The sequence below is a fragment of the Myxocyprinus asiaticus genome, chromosome 35 (assembly GCF_019703515.2).
Source record: "Myxocyprinus asiaticus isolate MX2 ecotype Aquarium Trade chromosome 35, UBuf_Myxa_2, whole genome shotgun sequence".
Lineage (NCBI taxonomy): Eukaryota > Metazoa > Chordata > Actinopteri > Cypriniformes > Catostomidae > Myxocyprinus > Myxocyprinus asiaticus.
This window is the reverse complement of record NC_059378.1, coordinates 34,728,742-34,749,961: the sequence shown is the minus strand read 5'-3', so window position 1 is coordinate 34,749,961 and position 21,220 is coordinate 34,728,742. Positions and strand designations below refer to the sequence as shown.

The following is a 21,220-nucleotide window of genomic DNA, read 5'->3' as shown; positions in this document are numbered from 1 at the left end:
GGGTCTCTCTCACGTGATTTTGCTTTTGATACTGTTTCAGGTGACAGTTCTTGAGCATTTTCTGGCATTGCAAATAGATATGGCGGCTTGCCCATATCTCCCCCACACCTGGCTCACCGCTTGCGGGTGAAGTCTCAATTCTCTGTACAGTAAATCCGTTTCCGTGTTTATTGCCCCAGACATGCGTTGCACGTAATGAATAAGTGTGCATTGCTCCACACAATCAGTTCCGGTGCTAGGGTGTGCAGTCGAGTCAAGCGTGTACCTCCTGGAAATGTACTGTATATATGCCCATTTTAGCCACATGAGTGAAGTTTCAGAAGGTGAACCCTCCTCCCCTGGAGATATGATGTCTGTTTGTCCATACAACACAATTCAATGGAGTCCAAAACTTTTAAGCTCTTAAAAGGGCATAAATGCAGCATAAAGATAATCCATATGAAAATCTTGACATCTAAGTGTAGATCGTTCACACACTTCATCATGCTTGACACATATGCAGAAAACTGTACAAGCGCTCTGTGCATGTTCATGCACTGTACATTCTTTGCACATGCGTCGAGCGCCAGATAGTGTAATCAAGCTTCAAATCATCATCATGCCAATGAGACTGCAGATACCAAGATTTATAGTGGAAAAGTAGTTTCATTTTGGTCTTTTTCTCACCCAAAACCGATCGTATCGTTTCAGAATGTCACGGTCCTGTCACTCTGTCAGTCTGGGTTTTTGTGTGACAGGACCGTGACATCATCGTTCTATGTCTGTCTTGTGTTTCGTTTTCTGTCTCTGTGTGAGTGCACAGCTTCAGTTGTTATTTCCCTGCCGTGCGTCCTCGGTTTGTCTCATGTTTCATGTTTGGAGCATGGTGTCTGGATGCTTGGATGCTGACTTCCCTGTCTGGTTCGGTTTCGGTTGGTGTAAGGATCTGGACACGCATGCTCCATGTTCTGTCTGTTATTGGCGTGGGTGCACTGTGCTTATGCCATCTTGGTGGCATGCACTCACGTCAATCTTTTATGTCTGTATCTCGCAACCACAGGCGCACTTCGCGTTGCACTGCGTGTCCGGGTCGCGAGCTGTCTTCACGTTGTGCTGAGGTTCGGTCACTTGGGTCTGAGGTGACGGGTTTGTGTATGGCCGAACTCTCACACATGTGTCCTGTCTCGTTTTGTCGCCTGTTGCGTGCATCGCGTGGTGTTTGCCTCATGATGTACGCTCAGGCTTTGTCTAATGTGAGAATGTATGGCTTTGCTTTGTTAGCGTTGCCGTGCATTCTCTTGTCTTATCTGTCGGTTGGCATGAGCGCATGTTGCCTATTGTCTTGTCGATATGCGCCCGTGCCATTTGAGTGTCTGCATTTTTGTGAGAACACGTGGCTTTGTTTTGTTTCTGTTTTGCCTCATGTCTCTCTGTCTTGCATCATACCCTGCCTCCTGTTTCCCATCCAGTCGTTCCTGCGTGTTTTTCCCTTTTTCCTTCAGCCCATCCTTTACCTCGTTTTTTTCACCTTCGGGGTAGTTTGAATTTCTGTCTTTGTTTATTTTTGTATTAATAAAGCTTTTTGTTTTTTACTTTGCCTTTGGGTCCTGCCTCTGCTGAGGCACAGAAAACTTGAATTAAACACTTGAGTTGGATTATGCTGCCTTTATGTACTTTTTGAAACTTGAAAGTTTTGGACCCCATTGACTTGCATTGTATGGACAAACACACATTATATACCATTAAAATATTATTGGTTGTGTTCCACAGAAGAAAGAACATCAAACGAGTTTGAGACGGCATAAAGGTAAATGTAAATGATGAGAGAATTTTCATTTTTGGTTAAGCAAAAATGAGCAACCTCTGAGCAATCGGTCCTAGCCTCTTACAGGCTGATAATGTAATGCACACATAACTCCAGTTTGCTTTCTTGTTTAAGTCTTTTGTTCTCACTGAAATACATCCTATTGGTCGATGTTAGTGTAGCACCCCATACCTTCCTTTTATTAATTATGTAGGAAGGAGCACCAGGTTCAATTATTATATGCCTATAAAGGTGTTGGATTTAGGCCATCTCTGATAACACTATATAGAATACTCTTATCAATAACTTTTAAATACTTAAGTTAGTTTACCCAAGTAAATGTATATTTCAGACTCAAAGAATGAAATACCCCTTTGTTCACATAGCAAAAATATAAAAATTTAATTAAAGTAACCACAGATGTTGAATATACAACAAACAAAATCCCAAAATAAATAAAATAAAAATGCACAGTAGCTTTCAATTAAGCTGTAACTCAAATGTTCCCAAAAGAATGAAATACACTTTGCGTGTTAGCTCTAAAGTGTTATGTTTCTGTTACAATTACAGTTGAATAGTTGTTGACACAATCAACTATATAAATGTCACAGTTAACCCTCTTTGCACTCAGAGTACTTTAAATCTCAGAATAAACACAATATATAAACATAAATATTAACTGTAGTGGGCCCGTAGCAGGCCCGTGACGTAGCTTGGGTTCGTGGTGGCCTTGGAAACAGAAAATGGGAGGGTTTGGTTTGGGAAGTGCTGTAATGTTTCATTACAACACATTAAACAATGCATAATAACAGTTCAAATTAATGCACGGATAAATAAAAAAGTATATTCAATGTTGGGATGCCGTGGTGTGAGTTTTTGATGGTTATATTACCGTCTGAGTGTTAACTGGTTTTACAATTATTTGCAAATTTTCTTATTATTGCAACAGCACTGATGCAAAAAATGCATATCATATAACAATTGTCTAATCGTCTAAGTGGATGTACTGGATTTCTATGGATGCTAAGTTGAAGCCTTATAATAAGAAAACGTCTCGGTTACATATGTAACCTCGGTTCCCTGAGACGAGGGGAACGAGACATTGCATCACTAAGCTGATGTAAATGTGGAGTGTCCTTCTACACAACCTAGTTGAAACTTTTCTACAATAAAGCCAGGATTGGCTATGGTGTTTAAGCCCCGCCCTTTTAGGCACGAAGCTGTCTGGTATAAAAGCGGGTGCACAAACACCATTCCTCAGAGGGACAAAGAGCATATCGCTCGCACCTCAAAGAACTCTGAGTCTTGTAGCAGCCAGCTTTCGCAATGTCTCGTTCGCATACGCAATGTCTCGTTCCCCTCGTTTTTAGGGAACCAAGGTTACATAACTAACCGAGACGTTCCCTTATGACTCAGTATACTTGACATTGTGTCACTAAGCTGAAGCATATGGGTAACAAAGTCCCATCATGCCGCATTACATGACATAACCTTCCAGAGAGGAAACATGACGCTGCAGTCCCACAGGACGGCGACCAACATGAGTATGCCGCAAGTGAATGACCCTCATGGTGGACCAGGAGGGGAACACTCAGGCAGTTGTGTAAAAAGTCAGGGAGCCTGTACTTAAAAGGAGGGGCACAAGTATATGTTCGGCCAATGAAATAGCAAGCACTCTAGACAGAGATGACTTGCTATGAGAGAGACGTTACGTCTAGATTGTAAAACCTTGCAAATGTGTTTTGAGAAGACCATCCTGCTGCAAAAAATATGTCTTGTAAGGACACACCATTCGTTCATGCCCATGAAGAGGCCACACCTCTAGTTGAGTGTATTTTAGCACCAGTTTGGCAATTCGCACCCTGCGGCTTGTAAGCCAGGGTGGTAGTATCAATGATCCAGGGAGAAAGTCTTTGCTTGGAGATGGACATTTCTTTCGTGCATCCTCCATAGCACACAAAGAGCTGGTCAGACAGTCTAAACTGACGTGTGCGCTCAACGTATGTGTGTAGCACTCGCAAAGGGCATACCAAATGCAAGGACTGTTTCTCATCCGAATTAATTAGAGGAGGGAAAAAGGCTTGAAAGTGGACCACCTGTGCTCTGAAGGGTGTAGTTAGAACCTTAGGCACATAGCCTTTTCTGGGTTTGATGGTGATTTTTGAAAGACCTGGACCAAACTCTAGACATGAATTGTCAACTGACAGTGCTTGTAAATTACCAACCCATTTTACTGAGGCCAGAGCCAGCAGTAATGCAGACTTGAGAGAAAACACACATATTCAACATAGTACAGAGGCTCGAAGGGAAGCCCTGCGAGCACTTTTAGGACCAAAGTTAGGTCCCAAGTCGGGACTGTAGCCGTGCCCCTCGCACGATTTAGCCGCCCCGCCCACTTAAGGAATTATGATGAAATCATATTTGCCTATAGAGGTGCTGGCTTCAGGTGCGTGATAGGCAGATATAGTCACCACATAAACTTTGAGCATAGACGGAGTGAGCCCTGCGTCCGAAAGCTCTTAAGAAATGTATGAATTTCAGGTATGGGGTAGTTCACTGGGTGTTTGCCATATGAAAAGCACCCATTAATGAACACATTCCATTTCAGTGCATAAAGGCATCTCATGGATGGTGCTCTAGCCTGTAAAATGGTGTTCATAACCGACTGAGCCAATTCTGGCTCGTCTGCTATGCTCCGTTCAAAGGCCACACATGTAGGCTTCACAGCTCTGGCTGGGGATGCCAAATCGTGCCTTGTGTTTGAGAGAGAGTCTTTCTTCAGCGGTATTTCCCATGGATGCTCCAGAAACCAGGACTGATTGGGCCATTTCGGCGCAATTAACAGAATTGTCCACTCGGACTTTGCTGATGACAGAATGAAGGAGGTGCACCGGCCATAGCATCCTGGCGACTTATATATGCCACTACTGTTTTGTTGTACGAATGAATCAGAATGTGGTGATTCACGATGTCGGAATGAAAAGCTCTCAAAGCTAGAAAGACAGCCAGTAGCTCTAGGCGGTTGACATGTCACGCCCGTTTCGCACCTGTCCAGGGGTCGACTGTTGGGTGTCCATCACATACTGTGCACCAACCTTTGTTGGATGCATTTGTGGTCAGCACTTTCCTTCTGTAAATTTGACCCAGCATAACACCCTGTTGGTAAAAGGCTGACGCTGTCCATGGTGCTAGAGCAGCCAGACAGTGGCGAGTGACCACGATGCGCATGTGCCCAAGGCTCAAGGCGCAATGTGGAACATTGCTTCAGTCAGTACTGAAGAGGTCTCATATGTAACAGACCTAACGGTATGACGGCAGATGCTGCTGCCATAAAACCCAGCATTCTCTGAAATGACTTCAGTGGTAATGTTTTTCCAGTTTGAACTGGACAGATACAAATGTGCATGCGCATGCTCACGGAGTTCATGCTCAAAAGGAGATTTACTGGCTGGGGAAAATGCTTTTCGGCCAGTTGACATTAGACCAGATTTTCCATATGGCAAAGCAGCAAGTCTCTGTGTTCGCTCAGTAGTGCCTCTGATTGGCTAGTAATAACCAATCGCCGAGGTAATTCAAAACATGCACACTGTTCATTTTCAATGGGGCGAGTGGCGAATCGTTACATTTCAATGGGGCGAGCACCGCATTGATACATTTTAGTGGGGCGAGCTCCACATCGATATATTTCGTAAATGTGCGGGGAGCCAGAGACAGACTGAAATGAAGGACTTTACATTTATATGCAGTTCCCTCGAACGCGAATCTAAAAAGCCGCCTGTAACGTGGTGCAATTGGTACATGAAGTACGCATCCTTCCAATCTATTGATGCAAACTGGGCCTGAGGACCGATGTGCGATAAGATCTGTTTCCGAGTTAACATTTTGAATGGGCGCATCGCGAGCATGCGATTCAAGTGTCTCAGAACTAGCGCAACACCGGCACATCCTTTGGTCAGACCACAGATTGCAAAGTGCCAGTGAAGCGAGCTGGCCAGCGTACAAACTGAATTGTATCGTTTTAAACACCCAGTCTGACACGCCAGTGAGGGCTTACCACACATTCACATAGCAGGACAACAGGCTGTGCAGTAACTTTTGTGGCTCGCAGCTCTAAGTCCGTAGCAGTGTGGAGCTCTTTGAACGTCTCTGGAGCATAGCTTTGCCCGTCCATTTGTTTGAGGAGCTTAGCTTGGAAAACTTGGAGCACCACCATCACGTGGAGTGCTGAACCAGTTTGTCAAATATACTGAGTTGTAAGGGAACTGATAAATACACAAAAAAAGGAGGTAATAAGAAACTATCTAGGCCAATCTAGGGCACGACACCGCTTATGCGCATCCCAAGCTCAGTGATGTTCTTAAGTGTAAACAGAGTGCTCCAAAAGTGCGTAAATGTACGATTATTGTGGGTGCACAACATGAAGTTCACGGCATTCAACAGTTTTTATTCTGCATCAGATTATTAAAGCAATCTGTTGTTTGTCAGACACCCCAACATAAAGAACTGGCAACAGACTCTAAATACTGTCCACAACACCTTACAAATAAACCTTTGGACTATGCATAATAACGAGAGCATTGCTCACAGAAGGCAATTTAAAGTCCGATCATGACTAAAATTCACTTTTATTGTTGAATGCGGTGAATTTGTACAGAAGCAATGCTTTAAATAATGAGGACAATTTAAGACGCAACTTTTCAAATTAACTCGCTGATAGTAACAACACGAAATGCACCGCACACTGTCAGCACACTTAAACATTACAAAAAGTGGCATCTTTAATTCATCACTTTAAAATCAACACAGCTAAAAATATTAAGCGTACTAGTTTTTTGTTGGACGACTAGTGGAGCATCCTGTCCCATTTGTAAAATGTGTGCTTTTCTAGGACTTCTGTCTGCTTGTTTTACATCCGTCATCTTAAGTTAGTCCTTTTAATATGATGGATATGAGTCTGGAAGATCAAATATCTCTGTTATATTTTGTAATTCGTGTGTTTAAGCTTCAGTTTCACGTGAATTTAAAGTTCACGTTCAGTTCGCGACACCTGGCCATCAAAGCACCACACGGCCACCATCCATAACCATAGCAACAGCTCCAGTACCCACACAGGCACAAGAGTTTTCCAATTTAGGCTTACAAAATCTTATGAAAAACTCTTTTATATTATATTTATACATTATATATACAATTTTTGCCATGTGTAAATAAAGCATTTCATGGTTTTAACCATGGATTCTAAATTCTTATGGTTAAATTAAACGTGATATTTTTAATCGCTGTAAATAGTACACATACTGTATGACTCGTGTTGTATTTTATGTTTTCTAAATTCATATGAACGTTTTGTGTGGGTTACAGACCGAAATTTCATGTTGTCAGCCACTGACTGTCTTGAGTGTTTTATTCCTGCAGGGGGCACTTGACGCTTGAAAACTAAATCCTCCATGCACCTGCAATTAAATCTAAGAACACTTTATATCTACATTTTACACTAGATAGTTATTTTTTACTAAAAACTGATAATTACAAGGACTCATACCTGTGAATGAAAATCTGCCTCAGCATTATCTATAAAAGCATTTTTAAAAATCCTCATCCAGTAATAATAAACAACTGTGAGTTCATGCATCCTGGCCAGCATTGAGAAAAGTAGCAGGTACCACGTGACACCACCATCTAGTTGGGCAATACCAACTCGTACAATGAAGGGGGGACTTCAGTTATTTGTATCAATATGACAGACTCACAGCCACACAATTGCAAGGTATCTCATACAAAATTTATTTCATCGTTGATAAAAATACAGTATACAGTATAAACAAGCACAGATGCACAGATGCATCAGATGCATGATGGTGGGGGGTCATGTTGGGGGAAATCACCCCCTTCACATGTGCCCCCCGTCTCCCCCAATTCTACGCCAGTCACGATGAACAATCGATTAAAAAACTCTTTCTTTACCGGAATATATCAGCACATCTTTTTGATTGGCTGCACTCTCTCCTAACAACCACTCACATTCCACAATTCACAGATGAGGGAGGGCTTCAAACACTCAGCAGCCAGTAACATAAAGGAAAACCTAACTTGTAGGTTAGCACCATGTTTTTCACATGTGCATTACAACCAAACGCTACATATGATAGCGTTCTTAAAGGCATACATACTTGCATACATACGGTACATACTTTTTTTCTGAACTGATACATGGAATTTTAGACTATATTAACAATCCATTTCTGATTTAGAGAGCTATAACAAAACCAAAATAAACTTAAATGAAATTACATAACCCATTTAATCATATAAATATATTCTAATGGGTTACATTAGGTTTATGTGTTATTGAATATCACTAAGGTTATTTATTATTTTTAGCTCAATCTGAATGTCATACTAGGCTCTCAATATTCTGAATGTTGTACTAAATTCTTGTAATAACCTTTCTTTTGTCTGTATCACTTTCTCATGTCTCTCTCTCTCTCTCTCTCTCTCTCTCTCTCTATCTGTCTGTCTCTCTCTCTCTCTTTCTCTCTCTATCTCTGTAGATTAATCAGACAGGCCGTGGTAGTTCATGTAGTCAGGCGATAATGCTGGTTACAGACGGAGCGACTGCAATGTATGATGATGTTTTTGCCAAATATAACTGGCCTGAACGAAAGGTAAGCTAAAGACTGTTAATAAGAGAGTTCAAGAGTAAAAAACACATTCATCAAAACATAAATACCAAGCATTGTCAAATAAAAAAAAGCATTAAATAAAAAGCATTATAAAAATAAAAAAAAGATGTATTCATATCGGCTAGTCGGTGGGTTGCCAGAATGACTACTTGATAAAATGCTTGGTTATACTTAGTTTTTTCTCGTACTGCTATGTCTCGTGCCTGGTCGAGCGTTCAGCCTTTCAAAGTGGTTTTTAAAAAATGTTTTTACCTCAAGCCCATACGGACATGTGCGACTCATGCCCACTACAACTACTTTGTAGTGTTATATCCTTTGTTAAAGCTGCACTACGTAACTTTGTGCTCTCAAGCAACATCTGTGGTTGAAACTTAAAATTGCAAGCAATTTGCAGAAGAATACATTACGTCAGTCGTGTTCTGGCACTGCTTTTCTGATGGATGAATCTCTCAATTTGAGCTAACCTGGAAATCGACTGTGTGTGATTATGACTGGAGCCAGAGTCATAACGTGCTATTTTCATATCGATATTATGTTATATGGTTAAACAATTGAAATGGAAATATTAATTGCTTTGATGAAGATAAACAACACTCTTATTTACATATTTGAAAGAACTGCTTTTCTGACACTACACTCAAAGAACATTTAAACAGAGAACAGGGGACTCTCCTCAGCCACCACCAGTATATATTAATATGATTATTCAAGTGTTTTATCTACTGTTAATGTTTGAATTGTACAACAATTTTCAGTTTAAGAGGTTAAACTCGTGACATGGCTGATACGAGTTCAATAGAAGATTTTATTATTTTTATACTATATTGTCCAGCCTCAGTTACTACAATAGCATGTCTATGCAATGCACACAATAACACTGTAAACTAAAAACATAAAACAAGGATTCAGTAATGATGGGGATAAAATATACTTTATTAAACGTAAAAAAATATATGCTTAAATATGCAATATAACAATTACAAGAAGTCAATTTCAGAAGTAATGCTTATTATACATGTCATGGTAACTTCACCGGACAACATAGATACATCGCGGTCAGTTAACACACGAGTAATGTTCAATTCATAAAAGCATGACAAGCAATATAAGCTTCAACAACCCTACCAGAAAACATATCCAAGCATTATAGCAGATAAACAACTTCGCCAAATGGATAACAGATAAACATCCATCTAGACTGCAACAATGCTGTCCTGAACTGTTTGAGTGTTACTGAACTGAGCTGAACAGCATAGTTAGTTTCTCCAGCCTGAACATGAGACAGCCAATACGTAATGACGCAAGGATGAACGTCATAAGCCAGTGATTTTGCCACAAATCAAACCCGACAGCTCAAAATACAAATTATTTTAATAGGCTTACCGTAGTGAATCGGGGTAAGGTAAGGACATTGTTTTGAACACTGATTGTTTATGTACTCAATCAATAATAGCAATTTGTTCATTTTTAACCAAAAAATAGTGCACATAGGGCAGCTTTAAATGTGCAGTCAATGGCAGGCGCATGCGTAGACGACACACAAACATGAACTGTCTGCATGTCAAGAAAAACTTGGCTGCAGATGGACAGTCAGCACGTATAGTGCTGATGACAAATTTTGCATCACATATACTGGGAGCAAGACTTAGAACGAGAAGTATACTTTGGCCTTCCGTGTAGCCTCGCATACCTTTACGCATCTGTATGTGTCGTCTGCACATGCCCCTGGAGCTGACTGTACTAAAAAGTTTCACAAAGCAGTTGTAGCCGTAGAATGCTTCATAGTCAATAGAGCATACTTTGAAAGGTTAGAATGCCCAACCACGATGAGACCTAGCCTTTATCGGTCTTAAGGAAGCCCTGTACAGTATAATTAGGCTGGTTTTCTGTTCACCTGCTTCTTAGGAGTGTTTACATAAAGTGCATTCTCTCACTCAGAACAGCTAGACAGTGCACAATGCATTGGAACAGAACTAAGGGTGTTTTTAAAGATTCCCTGTTTCAGTGGCATACCCAAAATGAAAGGCTTATAACTAGACACATAAAAAAAACAAGGAGGGTCAAGTGTTTGGTATCATTGTAAAGAAAGATTTTAATGATATATATTATGATATATTTTGTGACTCTCAGCCTAAGAAACTGCATAAAAAAAAAATCACAATATTTTTTTCCTTTTTTTTTCTTTTTTTTTCTTTTTTTACATGACATTATATACTGTATCTCTGGGTGTAAATAAGGTGGCTCTGAAAAACTGCTTTTGTTTTGTTCCCAATCATGTCAACTGTAACTGAGTACAATTCTGTGTCACGTTCTTGGCACCATCTCCTGGTGGCCATATGTAACAGTCACCAATCACATGTCTCTCTGCCCAAATATGGATGACGTTTTGAACCGATCTGAACCCAATCCGATTGGTTTAGCATTCCATGACGCTATGTCATTTTGGCACCACAAACAATATAAAAACTAAAAAAAAAAAAAATTATAAACCAGGTGACCTCACTAATCAACTAGTAGGTTGTTGATGACTAGTTGACCATCAAAAAAAAATTCTTAATGTACTTATTATGTACTTATTAATATATTATGTATCTAATGTATTTCTTTCAAGAATGTCTTGGACAGTTTATCTACTTATTTTAAAGTCTAAGGTGAATATGTTTTCCTAGACTTTATATATTTAATTATCATTGCATTTTTCCACCCCTATGCGAGTGCATAATTCCCTTTTGAGAACATGTTGACATTTTGAGGAATTGTGCTCGGTTCCTCAGGCAAACTCCCCATCGGTGGTTGTTTGAAAAAGTGTTTTAATGTGTATTGAATTGCTGACAGCACTGGCGTATTTGACACACTCTTTAAACATGGGGAAAAAAGTGTTAAATAAACTGATTTTGAGAGTTTGCACATGTACCTGCCCTCAGCAGTGCTGAATGAGTCACCTGATTGACCTCGTAAACCAGAGCTGAACCTACAGTGCTAGGTTTTGAACTACCAGATGTGTTCATAAAGGACTTGGCATTCACGTAAACATGTTAAACAGACATTCCTGGCCTGAATTTGCTGCGTGTGTAAGTCTGCTTCTCATGCTTCTCGGTGGGGGGTGAAATGCATTTTTACAGTGTGCAGAAGGTGTGTGCAGAATGTGTGTGTGTGTGTGTGTGTGTGTGTGAATTGCTGCTGAACCACTGCTGTGTAACCAGTCAGTATTGTGTGTGTGTGTGTGTGTGTGTGTGTGTGAATTGCCGCTGAACCACTGCTGTGTAACCAGTCAGTATTGGTTGGAATCAAAAAACATTTATACATGGGAGACAGGGGCAATGTACTGAGAAATGGAGAGATGAAGGAGAGAGGGATAGACGGAGAATGAATGAGTGAGAAGAGAAGGAACATAGACAAATAAAAAGAGAAGACTGAGAATACAACATATTTTAAAAATGCTTGTCCTTTAAAGCCTACACATAATCAAAAGCACAAATTTAAACAATAAATCCTTTATAAATGCGTTTGTATGCATCTTTTTATCCCGACAAGATGCCTGTAGCTTATTCTGCAACAAAGTGGAACCTTATTTAAATTGTGTTGCAGTATTCTGTTCTGCAGACAATGAAATTAGCGAAAAATATTTGTATGGCATACCCCTTAACAAATGTCTAGTTGCGCCCCTGGCTTCTTGTGAACAAGTGGATGAATTAATGCATAAAATAATGAATCTTAAAACATATGGCGAAAAATGTTCCTGGCTTATTTTTTATACCAGTTGTGTAATTAAATACAGTAAATGTGCCAAGGCAGCTGTTTTCTAATGAGTAGTCAAATAATCCAGTTTTATACTGACGTTTGGAAATTGCATTGTGGAAAATGAGCAGATTTTTGTTGTTATTGTTGAAATGCAGAGAAACTGCTTTGTGAGTGTTTTTTCAGTGTGTTACATACCACAAAGAGTCTAGTGAGACAAAGGCACTGTTCCAAAATCTATTGAGCTACCTTGCTGTCTTTAGCCTACAAAGGCAGCTGCCTTCTAAAGCAGCATCCTCACTGAAATGGAACCTAATATATGACTTATTTTGGATACTCTTCATTGGCAGCAGTGTTGGGGAATCTAATTTGAAACTGTAGCTTCCCAAGCTTCCCAAAAGATTGCAGAATTCAATAATATCACCTGATAGTTATAAATACTGTATATTTTATTAGGATTACAGTCACTTGCGCAAATTAACCATGGTTTTACTACAGTAATCATTGTTTAACCATGATATATGTATTTAAACCATAGTAACCACAAATACAAGTTTATAGTTACTACAGTCATGGTTACAATACTGTATTACTATAGTAAACATCTCCGGTTACACATGTAACCTCGGTTCCCTGAGATGAAGGGAACGAGACATTGCTGTAAGCACTATGAGGAGTCCTTCTTAGACGACCTGATTAAAACCCTTATAAAATCACACCAATCCTCTGATTGGCAATTGTGTTTGAGCCCGCCCCTCTAGGTGTGCAGTTGGCCTATATAAGTGGGTGCTCAATCACCATTCCTTCAGAATTTTCTGACAGAGGGATAAGAGTGAGTCACTTGTATCTTGAAACTCTGAAGTAGTAGTGTGGCCAGCTTTCGTAATGTCTCATTCCCTTCATCTCAGGGAACTGAGGTTACATGTGTAACCGGAGACGTTCCCTTTCGATTCAGTTCACTCGACATGCTTTAAGCACTATGGGGAACCGTATCCCATCATGCCGCATTATGTGACGTCATGCCCCCAGAGGTATAACACTTAATAGAAATATACATAAGGAGTCACAGGCCACAGGCCGATGACTTATAAGACATATCTAAGTGTATACAGTTGAAGTCAGAATTTTACATGCACTTAGGTTGAAGTCATTAAAAATAATTTTTTAACCACTCCACTGATTTCATAATAGCAAACTATAGTTTTTGCAAGTCTTTTTGGACATCTACTTTGTGCATGACATGAGTAATTTTTCCAACAACTGTTTACAGACAGATTGTTTCACTTTTAATTGACTATATCACAATTCCAGTGGGTCAGAAGTTTACATACACTAAGTTAACTGTGCCTTTAAGCAGCTTGGAAAATTCCAGAAAATTATGTCAAGCCTTTAGGAAATTAGCCAATTAGCTTCTGATAGACTAATTGGCTTACTGGAGTCAATTAGAGGGGTACCTGTGGATGTATTTTAAGGCCTACCTTTAAACTCAGTGCCTCTTTGCTTGACATCATGGGAAAATCAAAAGAAATCAGCCAAGACCTCAGGAAAAAAATTGTGGACCTCCACAAGTCTGGTTCATCCTTGACAGCAATTTCCAAATGCCTGAAGGCACCACTTTCATCTGTACAAACAATAATACGTAAGTATAAACACCATGGGACCATGCAGCCATCATACCACTCAGGAAGGAGACGCATTCTGTCTCCTAGAGATCAATGTAGTTTGGTGCGAAAAGTGCAAATCAATCCCAGAACAACAGCAAAGGACCTTGTGAAGATGCTGGAGGAAACAGGTAGACAAGTATCTACATCCACAGTAAAACGAGTCATAACCTGAAAGCTTGCTCATCAAGGAAGAAGCCATTGCTCCAAAACCACTATAAAAAACCAAAAAAGCCAGATCTGGCGAATGTCCACTCCCTCACCAACAAAACGGACGAACTGCTTCTGCTCACTCAAACAAATAAGGACTTTTCTGCTGCTCTTTGTTTCGCAGAAACCTGGCTGAATGAAGCTATCCTGGACAGTGCGTTTTATCTGCCGTGCTACCAGCTGTTCAAAGCAGATTGCATTGCGGAATCATTGGGGAAAACGAGAGGTGGTGGAACGTGCTTTTACATTAACGAAAGTTGGTGTACAGATGTAACAGCATTGAAGAAGATGTGCTGTCCTAATTTAGAAGCGCTCTTCATCAACTGTAAGCATTTCTTCTCGCCGCGGGAGTTTTCCTCATTTATATCCTGCCAAAAGCATGCGTGAACGCAGTGTTGCAACAGCTGGCTGATCACATCACAGACACGGAGCAACAACACCCGGACTCACTTATTATTATTCTGGGAGATTTTAATCAAGCTAACCTCACCTGTGAACTGCCAGAATACAAACAACACATCACATGCCCCACCAGAGACAGAAATATACTGGACCACTGCTATACCACTGTAAAGGATGCATATCACCCTGTCCCACATGCATATTTAGGACTCTCTGATCACTGTCTGGTTCATCTTCTCATGACCTACAAGCAGAAATTAAAATCAGCTAAGCCTATAGTAAGGACTGTAAAGAAATGGACTAATGAAGCAGAGCTGTAACTACAAGCCTGCTTTGACTGCACTGATTGGAGTGTTTTTAAGCTGCAGCCAAAGACCTGGACAAGCTCACAGATACTGTGACATCATATATCAGTTTCTGTGAGAATATGTGCATCCCTACTAGGACATTTTTATCATTCAATGATGATAAACCATGGTTTACAGGAAACCTCAGACAGCTTCGTCTTGCCAAAGAGGATGCTTACAGAAGTGGGGATAAAATATTGCACAACCAGTTCAGGAACACACTTACTAAGGAAATCAGAGTAGCTAAAAGAAGCTACTCTGAAAAGCTGAAAAAACTGTTTTCAACCAACGATCCCGCATCTGTTTGGAAAGGCCTGAAAAGCATTACCAAGTGCAAGACACCTCCCCCTCGCTCTGTAGAGAGTCAACTGATGGCTGATGAACTGAATGTGTTTTACTGCAGGTTTGAAAAGCCCAGTCTCACACCCCTCCCCCGCTCTGATCTTCACTTCACTTCACACACACACCAACACCTCCTGGAACCCCCCACCTCCCCCCTCCTGCTATTCAATCTGCACTTATAATCTGTGAGGAGGATGTGTGCCGGGTCTTTCAGAAAAAAAAGACTAGGAATGCTCCAGGCCCAGACAGTGTTTTACCTGCCTGTCTGAAAGTCTGCTCTGACCAACTGGCCCCCATCTTCACACAGATCTTCAATAGATCACTGGAGCAGTGTGAAATTCCATGCTGCTTCAAACGCTCCACCATCATTCCGGTCCCCAAAAAACCCAAAACCACTGGACTTAATGAGTACAGACCTGTCGCTCTCACATCTGTGGTCATGAAGTCATTTGAGAGACTGGTTTTGGCCTACCTGAAGGACATCACTGGACCCCTGCTGGACCCCCTTCAGTTTGCTTACTGAGCAAACAGGTCTGTGGATGATGCTGTCAATATGGGACTGCATTATATCCTGCAACATCTCGACAGACCTGGGACTTATGCAAGGATCCTATTTGTGGACTTCAATTCAGCCTTCAATACCATCATGTCTGATCTTCTCTCAACCAAACTGACCCAGCTCTCCGTGCCCACCCCAGACTGTTGATGGATCACCAGCTTTCTGATAGATAGGCAGCTGCTAGTGAGACTGGGGAAACTCACATCCAGGACCCTCACTATTAGCACTGGTGCTCCTCAGAGATGTGTTCTCTCTCCACTGCTCTTCTCCCTGTACACAAATGACTGCAATGCAAAGGATGCCACTGTCACCAGCTGAGGAAGTTCAACCTGCCACTGGAGCTGCTGACTCAGTTCTACTCAGCTGTCATTGAGTCTGTCCTGTGTACATCTATAACTGTCTGGTTTGGTTCAGTCACCAAATCAGACAGAAGGAAACTACAACGGACAGTCAGGACTGCTGAGAGGATTATTGGTGCCCCCTGCCAACCCTCCAAGACCTGTACATCTCCAGAGTGAGGAAACGTGCAGGTAGAATCAATCTGGACCCCACATACCCTGCCCACTCCGTCGTTGAACTGTTGCCCTCTGGCCGGCGCTACAGAGCACTGAGCGCCAGGACATCCAGGCACAAGAACAGTTTTTAACCTCCGTTTTTCCACATGAACAATTAAACTGACTCCCCCATAGTAATGTAATTAAATATCTCATGTACATATGTAAATTCACATATTTAATTCAATAAATGTACATACCCCTACCTTGTTTTATATTCTGTGTCTCACTGTAATGTTCTGTGTGCACTTGTTTCTCCTATCACCAAAACAAATTGCTTGTGTACATGAGAACACTTGGCAATAAAGCTCAATCTGATTCTGATTCTGATACATGGCACAAATAAATATTGGGTAAAAACCAGTGGCGTAACTACAGGTGGTGCAGTGTGTGCAGGCCGCTACGGTCAACCGAAAGGAAACGTTAAAAATGACTGCGGGCCCAATGGGCAATGAAAACAGCCAAGGGGAACAAGGCATACATAATGATACAGCGTTACAATTTAGATTGGAAATGACACAAATAAATATTTTTCTTTCTCTGCACAGGTTCGAATATTCCCCTACCTGATTGGCCGAGAATCTGCGTTTGCTGATAATCTAAAATGGATGGCGTGTGCCAATAAAGGTTTGCAATTTACTTTCAGAGATTTTTGAAATGATGAGTTGACTTTGATTTACATTAAATGCAAATTTTTGCTAATTAGTTAATTAATTAGCCTGCCCAGCATGGAAGCTTCAGTTCAGCATCCAAACGTGATGGTGTGTTAGTGAGCCAGCACTGTGGGTTCATTAGTTTGAAGGCTGGAGGAAATCGTGTGGGTACTGAGCACTTGATGGGAGTGCGACAGAAATTGGCTCAGCTCACAGAGCTGACATGCAGAGGTCAAGGGTCAACTCAGCCTAAATCACTCTTCCTGTCAGCTTGGCTCCCTTGGCTGCACAGCATTGATCACTCCCATGTGCCCGCGCCACGGATGACTGAACGCGGGATGAGGAACACTCTCTCTCTCTTTCTCTCACACACACACATGCTGAGAATTCGTAGCTCTGCACCTGGAGTCACTGCAGTAGTACTCGCATATTTTCAACACCGCTAAATGAATGGAATTAAAAAACTCCGGCAACACAAGCCTGTATATATAAAGCATTACAAGGCTATTCGGTATGCATTACAAAACATTCATAATGACTTATAATACACCATATGATACATTCTATAGTTTTATAAATAATTTTAACCATCATTATTATATATTATCATGCTTTAACCTTTCACGATCATAACTCTTCATAACTATTAATGGTTATACTTTTTAAAGAGCATAATGCATTATTACTAAATGTAGAAGTTATAATGTATTGTTTTAATGTGTCATTATAATTATTTATGAAAAGATTCTGTATAATAGATTATAATGTCTATTATATGACATTATTACTACATTTAAAATGCATTATACTGTATATAGTGTATAACACTTTTTATCATAAAAAGTGTCAGCACACCTTTATACATAATTTCTACATGGTTAGGGTTACTGTAGCTTGTATTTTGCTTGTTTTTTCTTTCATCATAATATATAACAACACTTTCAGGAAAACAAAAATAATATTGGTTGACTACTAATCTGAAATTGGTGGTCATGGCTCTACAATAATAATCAACCACGTGGTCCGTCATCCAGTGCTGAGTTATGTGCGTGTCTGTTACCTTATTTGTTCATTTGCAGTGTTGCTGTGGTCATGTGTTTTATGCAGGTTATTTTAGTCAGATTTCTACCCTGGCTGACGTACAGGAGAATGTGATGCGGTATTTGCATGTGATGAGCAGACCAAAAGTTATCGACCATGAACATGACACAGTGTGGACTGAAGCATATGTGGACAGTGCAGTAAGTATATAATATAAAGATAATCACATAATATGTATATGAATTTTACTTTGTATAGCAACTCCTTACAAAGTCCCTTACAAAAAATAGCATGCTAACCATACTTTACCCCACATTGTAGATAAAACAGTTATTGTTTATACAATAAACTGTGGTTGTTATTAGCCACCACTATAAAACTTAATACGCTGTTTGAAGAAGATCCCATATTAATTAATTATGATTTTACTGTAGTAACAATAACTGTGCAATGTGCAAATTGCTTTGTTAGATAACCTAAAATGAGCTTCATGTGGTAACATCTAAATTAACTGTTTGAATTCAAGGAGAAAATAAAATGTATTATGACTTAATCAACCTCACTACATTAGGTTACACCAACAAAATACAATTTTGAGGGTCAGATCAGGTAGAAGTAGCTCCGTAAAGAGATAGTTCACCCAAAAATAAAAAATAAAAATATGTCATTATTTACTCACCTTCATGTTGTTCCATACATGTTTTTACTTCCCTCCGTGGAACACAATGTTAGAAAATGCCTGACTTGGGCTACGTCCACACTAATACGTTTTCATTTGAAAACGCATCTTTTTCTCCGTTTTGTTCCTTCCGTCCACACTGAGATGGCATTTTTGTCAGCGAAATCTGAGCTTTTTGAAAATGCTCTCCCAAGTAGATAAATTTGAAAATGTCATCTTTGCGTTGTAATGTGGATGGGGAAGACAGAGATACAGTATCTGAAAACGATGACGTATTTGTTGTCATGTGACGCAGTCATGTAACCCATTCAACCAAAACAATCAAGATGGCGGCCTGTGTTATAGCAGTGCTGTTGTGCCTGATGTTCACTTTGATTGGTGAAGATAAATGTTAATTTGTACAACCTTCACATTGCATTCCTTTAAAGGCAACGGGAAGTTTACTTGGTGTCCTGTGACAGAACACGAGACCAATTGCATTTCAGACCGTACATGCAACGGCGATTTTTCACATGCGCAGTAAGGAGATTTAATCGTGTTTATACGTTTCATTGTGGACGAGCAACTTTTGTAAAATGCTTGAAAACGGCAGTGTGGAAGGACAGCGTTTTAAAAATGAAAACAATGTTTTTAAATGTATCCAGATTGTAGATGTAGACTTAGTCACCAATCACAATCATAGTATTTAAAACAGAACTGCGTCCACATTGTTAAAAATTTCTTCCTTTTGTGTTCCATGGAAGAAACTAAGTCATACAGTAAGGGTTTGAAACAACGGTGAGTACATAATGACAGAAATTTCATTTTTGGGAGAACTAAACCTAGTATCAACCTTTTTTACACTTTCACTTTTTACAGTATGGTAACAGGAATTTTGGTTGAAACTATTGTTGTCGTGGTAAATTTTGGGGGCATGTTGTCTAAAAAATCTAAAATAATTTATCTACTGAATGTGTGTCTGTGTGTTCTACACAGTCCTCATTAGTAGCTTCGTTAGCTCCCAGAAGGTCTCATCAAGACATTTCTCCATTCAGTGTACAGTATGAGAACAAGAACAGGTCACACACCGTGTGTCGAGTGTCTCTTGTAAGTGTGTTGACATAAGCACATGTCAATGACATGTATTATTTTTTTCCCTGTGTCCCTATAGCTCGCACAGGCGCACAAGGTAACAGTCGTAACCGGTGTCTCTGAGGCTCTGTTCCAAAACCTAGTGAGCTGCCTACGGAGACAGCATTTTAAAGCATCATAGGCGTGCTCCTAACAAGAAGGCTGTTCCAAAAGGCTTAGATTAAGTCTAAGGCCTTCTAAGATACCTTGTTTTGGCCAAATTATAAGGCAGCATCATATGTATCATTTGGAGAATGCACTGCATCTGCAAAAAAAAAAAATCCAAAATGCCGGAAGAAGATAGAGAAACATTATACGAAAATATATTATTCAGTTCATTCAAATCCGAAAAGTAGAGTGCATTGGGGCTTAAGGATGATGTCCTTTTTTCTGGCCCCAAAGTGTATCAAGATTGAAAAAAATACATTTATTTTTACTGAATATTGATAGAGCAACATAGTTTGTGTGTAAAGAAAATGTAACAGAAGGTGGTTTAGATTAAAATGCATTTAATAAAACTGGGGTAATATAGTGTATATATAGGGTCAATAGTTATAGAACAAAACTGGTCAACTTATGCAATACTTTTAAAACAGCAAGGACAATGAAACTGTTGCACTGTCCATTTAATAGCAACTGCTTACAGAAATAAACAGCACTCAAATCAAACATCACTTGAAAGGGAAAGTCCATCCTCAACTAAGCACAAGCGCCATTCTTCACCACAATGGTAACCCAGCCTAACAGACACTCTTTTTAAGTACCAATATAACAGAACATTAAACATCAACAAATCTCCTATTCTCATCTTGCTCAAAAATGCATAAAATAACACTTAATTTCAACATTTGTTTACCCCATCCAGTGCCATGTAAAAGTGTACTGGGAAATGGAACTCCCCTGCCCTGTTTCATCAATGCTACAAAAAGTATTCATGTAGTCCTAACACAAATGGATTAAGAAAAAATAATAATAATTGAATAGTACACAATGAAATCAAGTTGTGAAAAAATGTTCTAGAATTGTGCTGCTTTAGTTCATTTTAATTAAGTAAACTGAACAACCTGGAAAAATTCTTTTTTTTTTTTTTTTTTTTTAGTGTAGACAAGTGTCTCTTGTCCATCTCTTGTTAATTTCAATCACATTTTGCATTTCATACCATCTCAGGTATTCTATAAACAAATGAATTTCCATTGTGATTGGATCAGTCAATGTGAGCCCACTTTGAATGTTCTTCATAACAAATCTATTCCCCCCATTTAAGAAATACAATGTGTTTAATGGGGACCTTTAACCCCTGCAACAAGGGGGCTTTTTACCCCAAATACTATCCTTTCACTTATTAGACATTTTTAAAAAAAAATTATTTAATCACCTTGAGCAAAACTGAAAATGACAAATAAGTATTTTGTCTAAAAAGAAATGTGATAATTTCAGGGATTCTCTTTACCTACATAA

General features: G+C 39.8%; 1 protein-coding gene across 8 annotated transcripts in view; it reads left to right on the top strand.

Moving 5' to 3' along the window:
• Nucleotides 1-21,220, top strand: part of LOC127426073 (voltage-dependent calcium channel subunit alpha-2/delta-3-like) — a 92,073-nt gene that overhangs the window by 24,117 nt on the left and 46,736 nt on the right. For 6 of the 8 annotated variants that reach the window (XM_051672567.1, XM_051672565.1, XM_051672566.1 and 3 more), the window contains 3 exons: nt 8,335-8,448; nt 16,828-16,906; nt 18,040-18,173. In XM_051672567.1, coding sequence (XP_051528527.1) covers nt 8,335-8,448; nt 16,828-16,906; nt 18,040-18,173 — 327 coding nt within the window. The remainder of the gene's footprint in view (nt 1-8,334; nt 8,449-16,827; nt 16,907-18,039; nt 18,174-21,220) is intronic. The other 2 variants (XM_051672571.1, XM_051672569.1) reach the window with 1 other exon arrangement.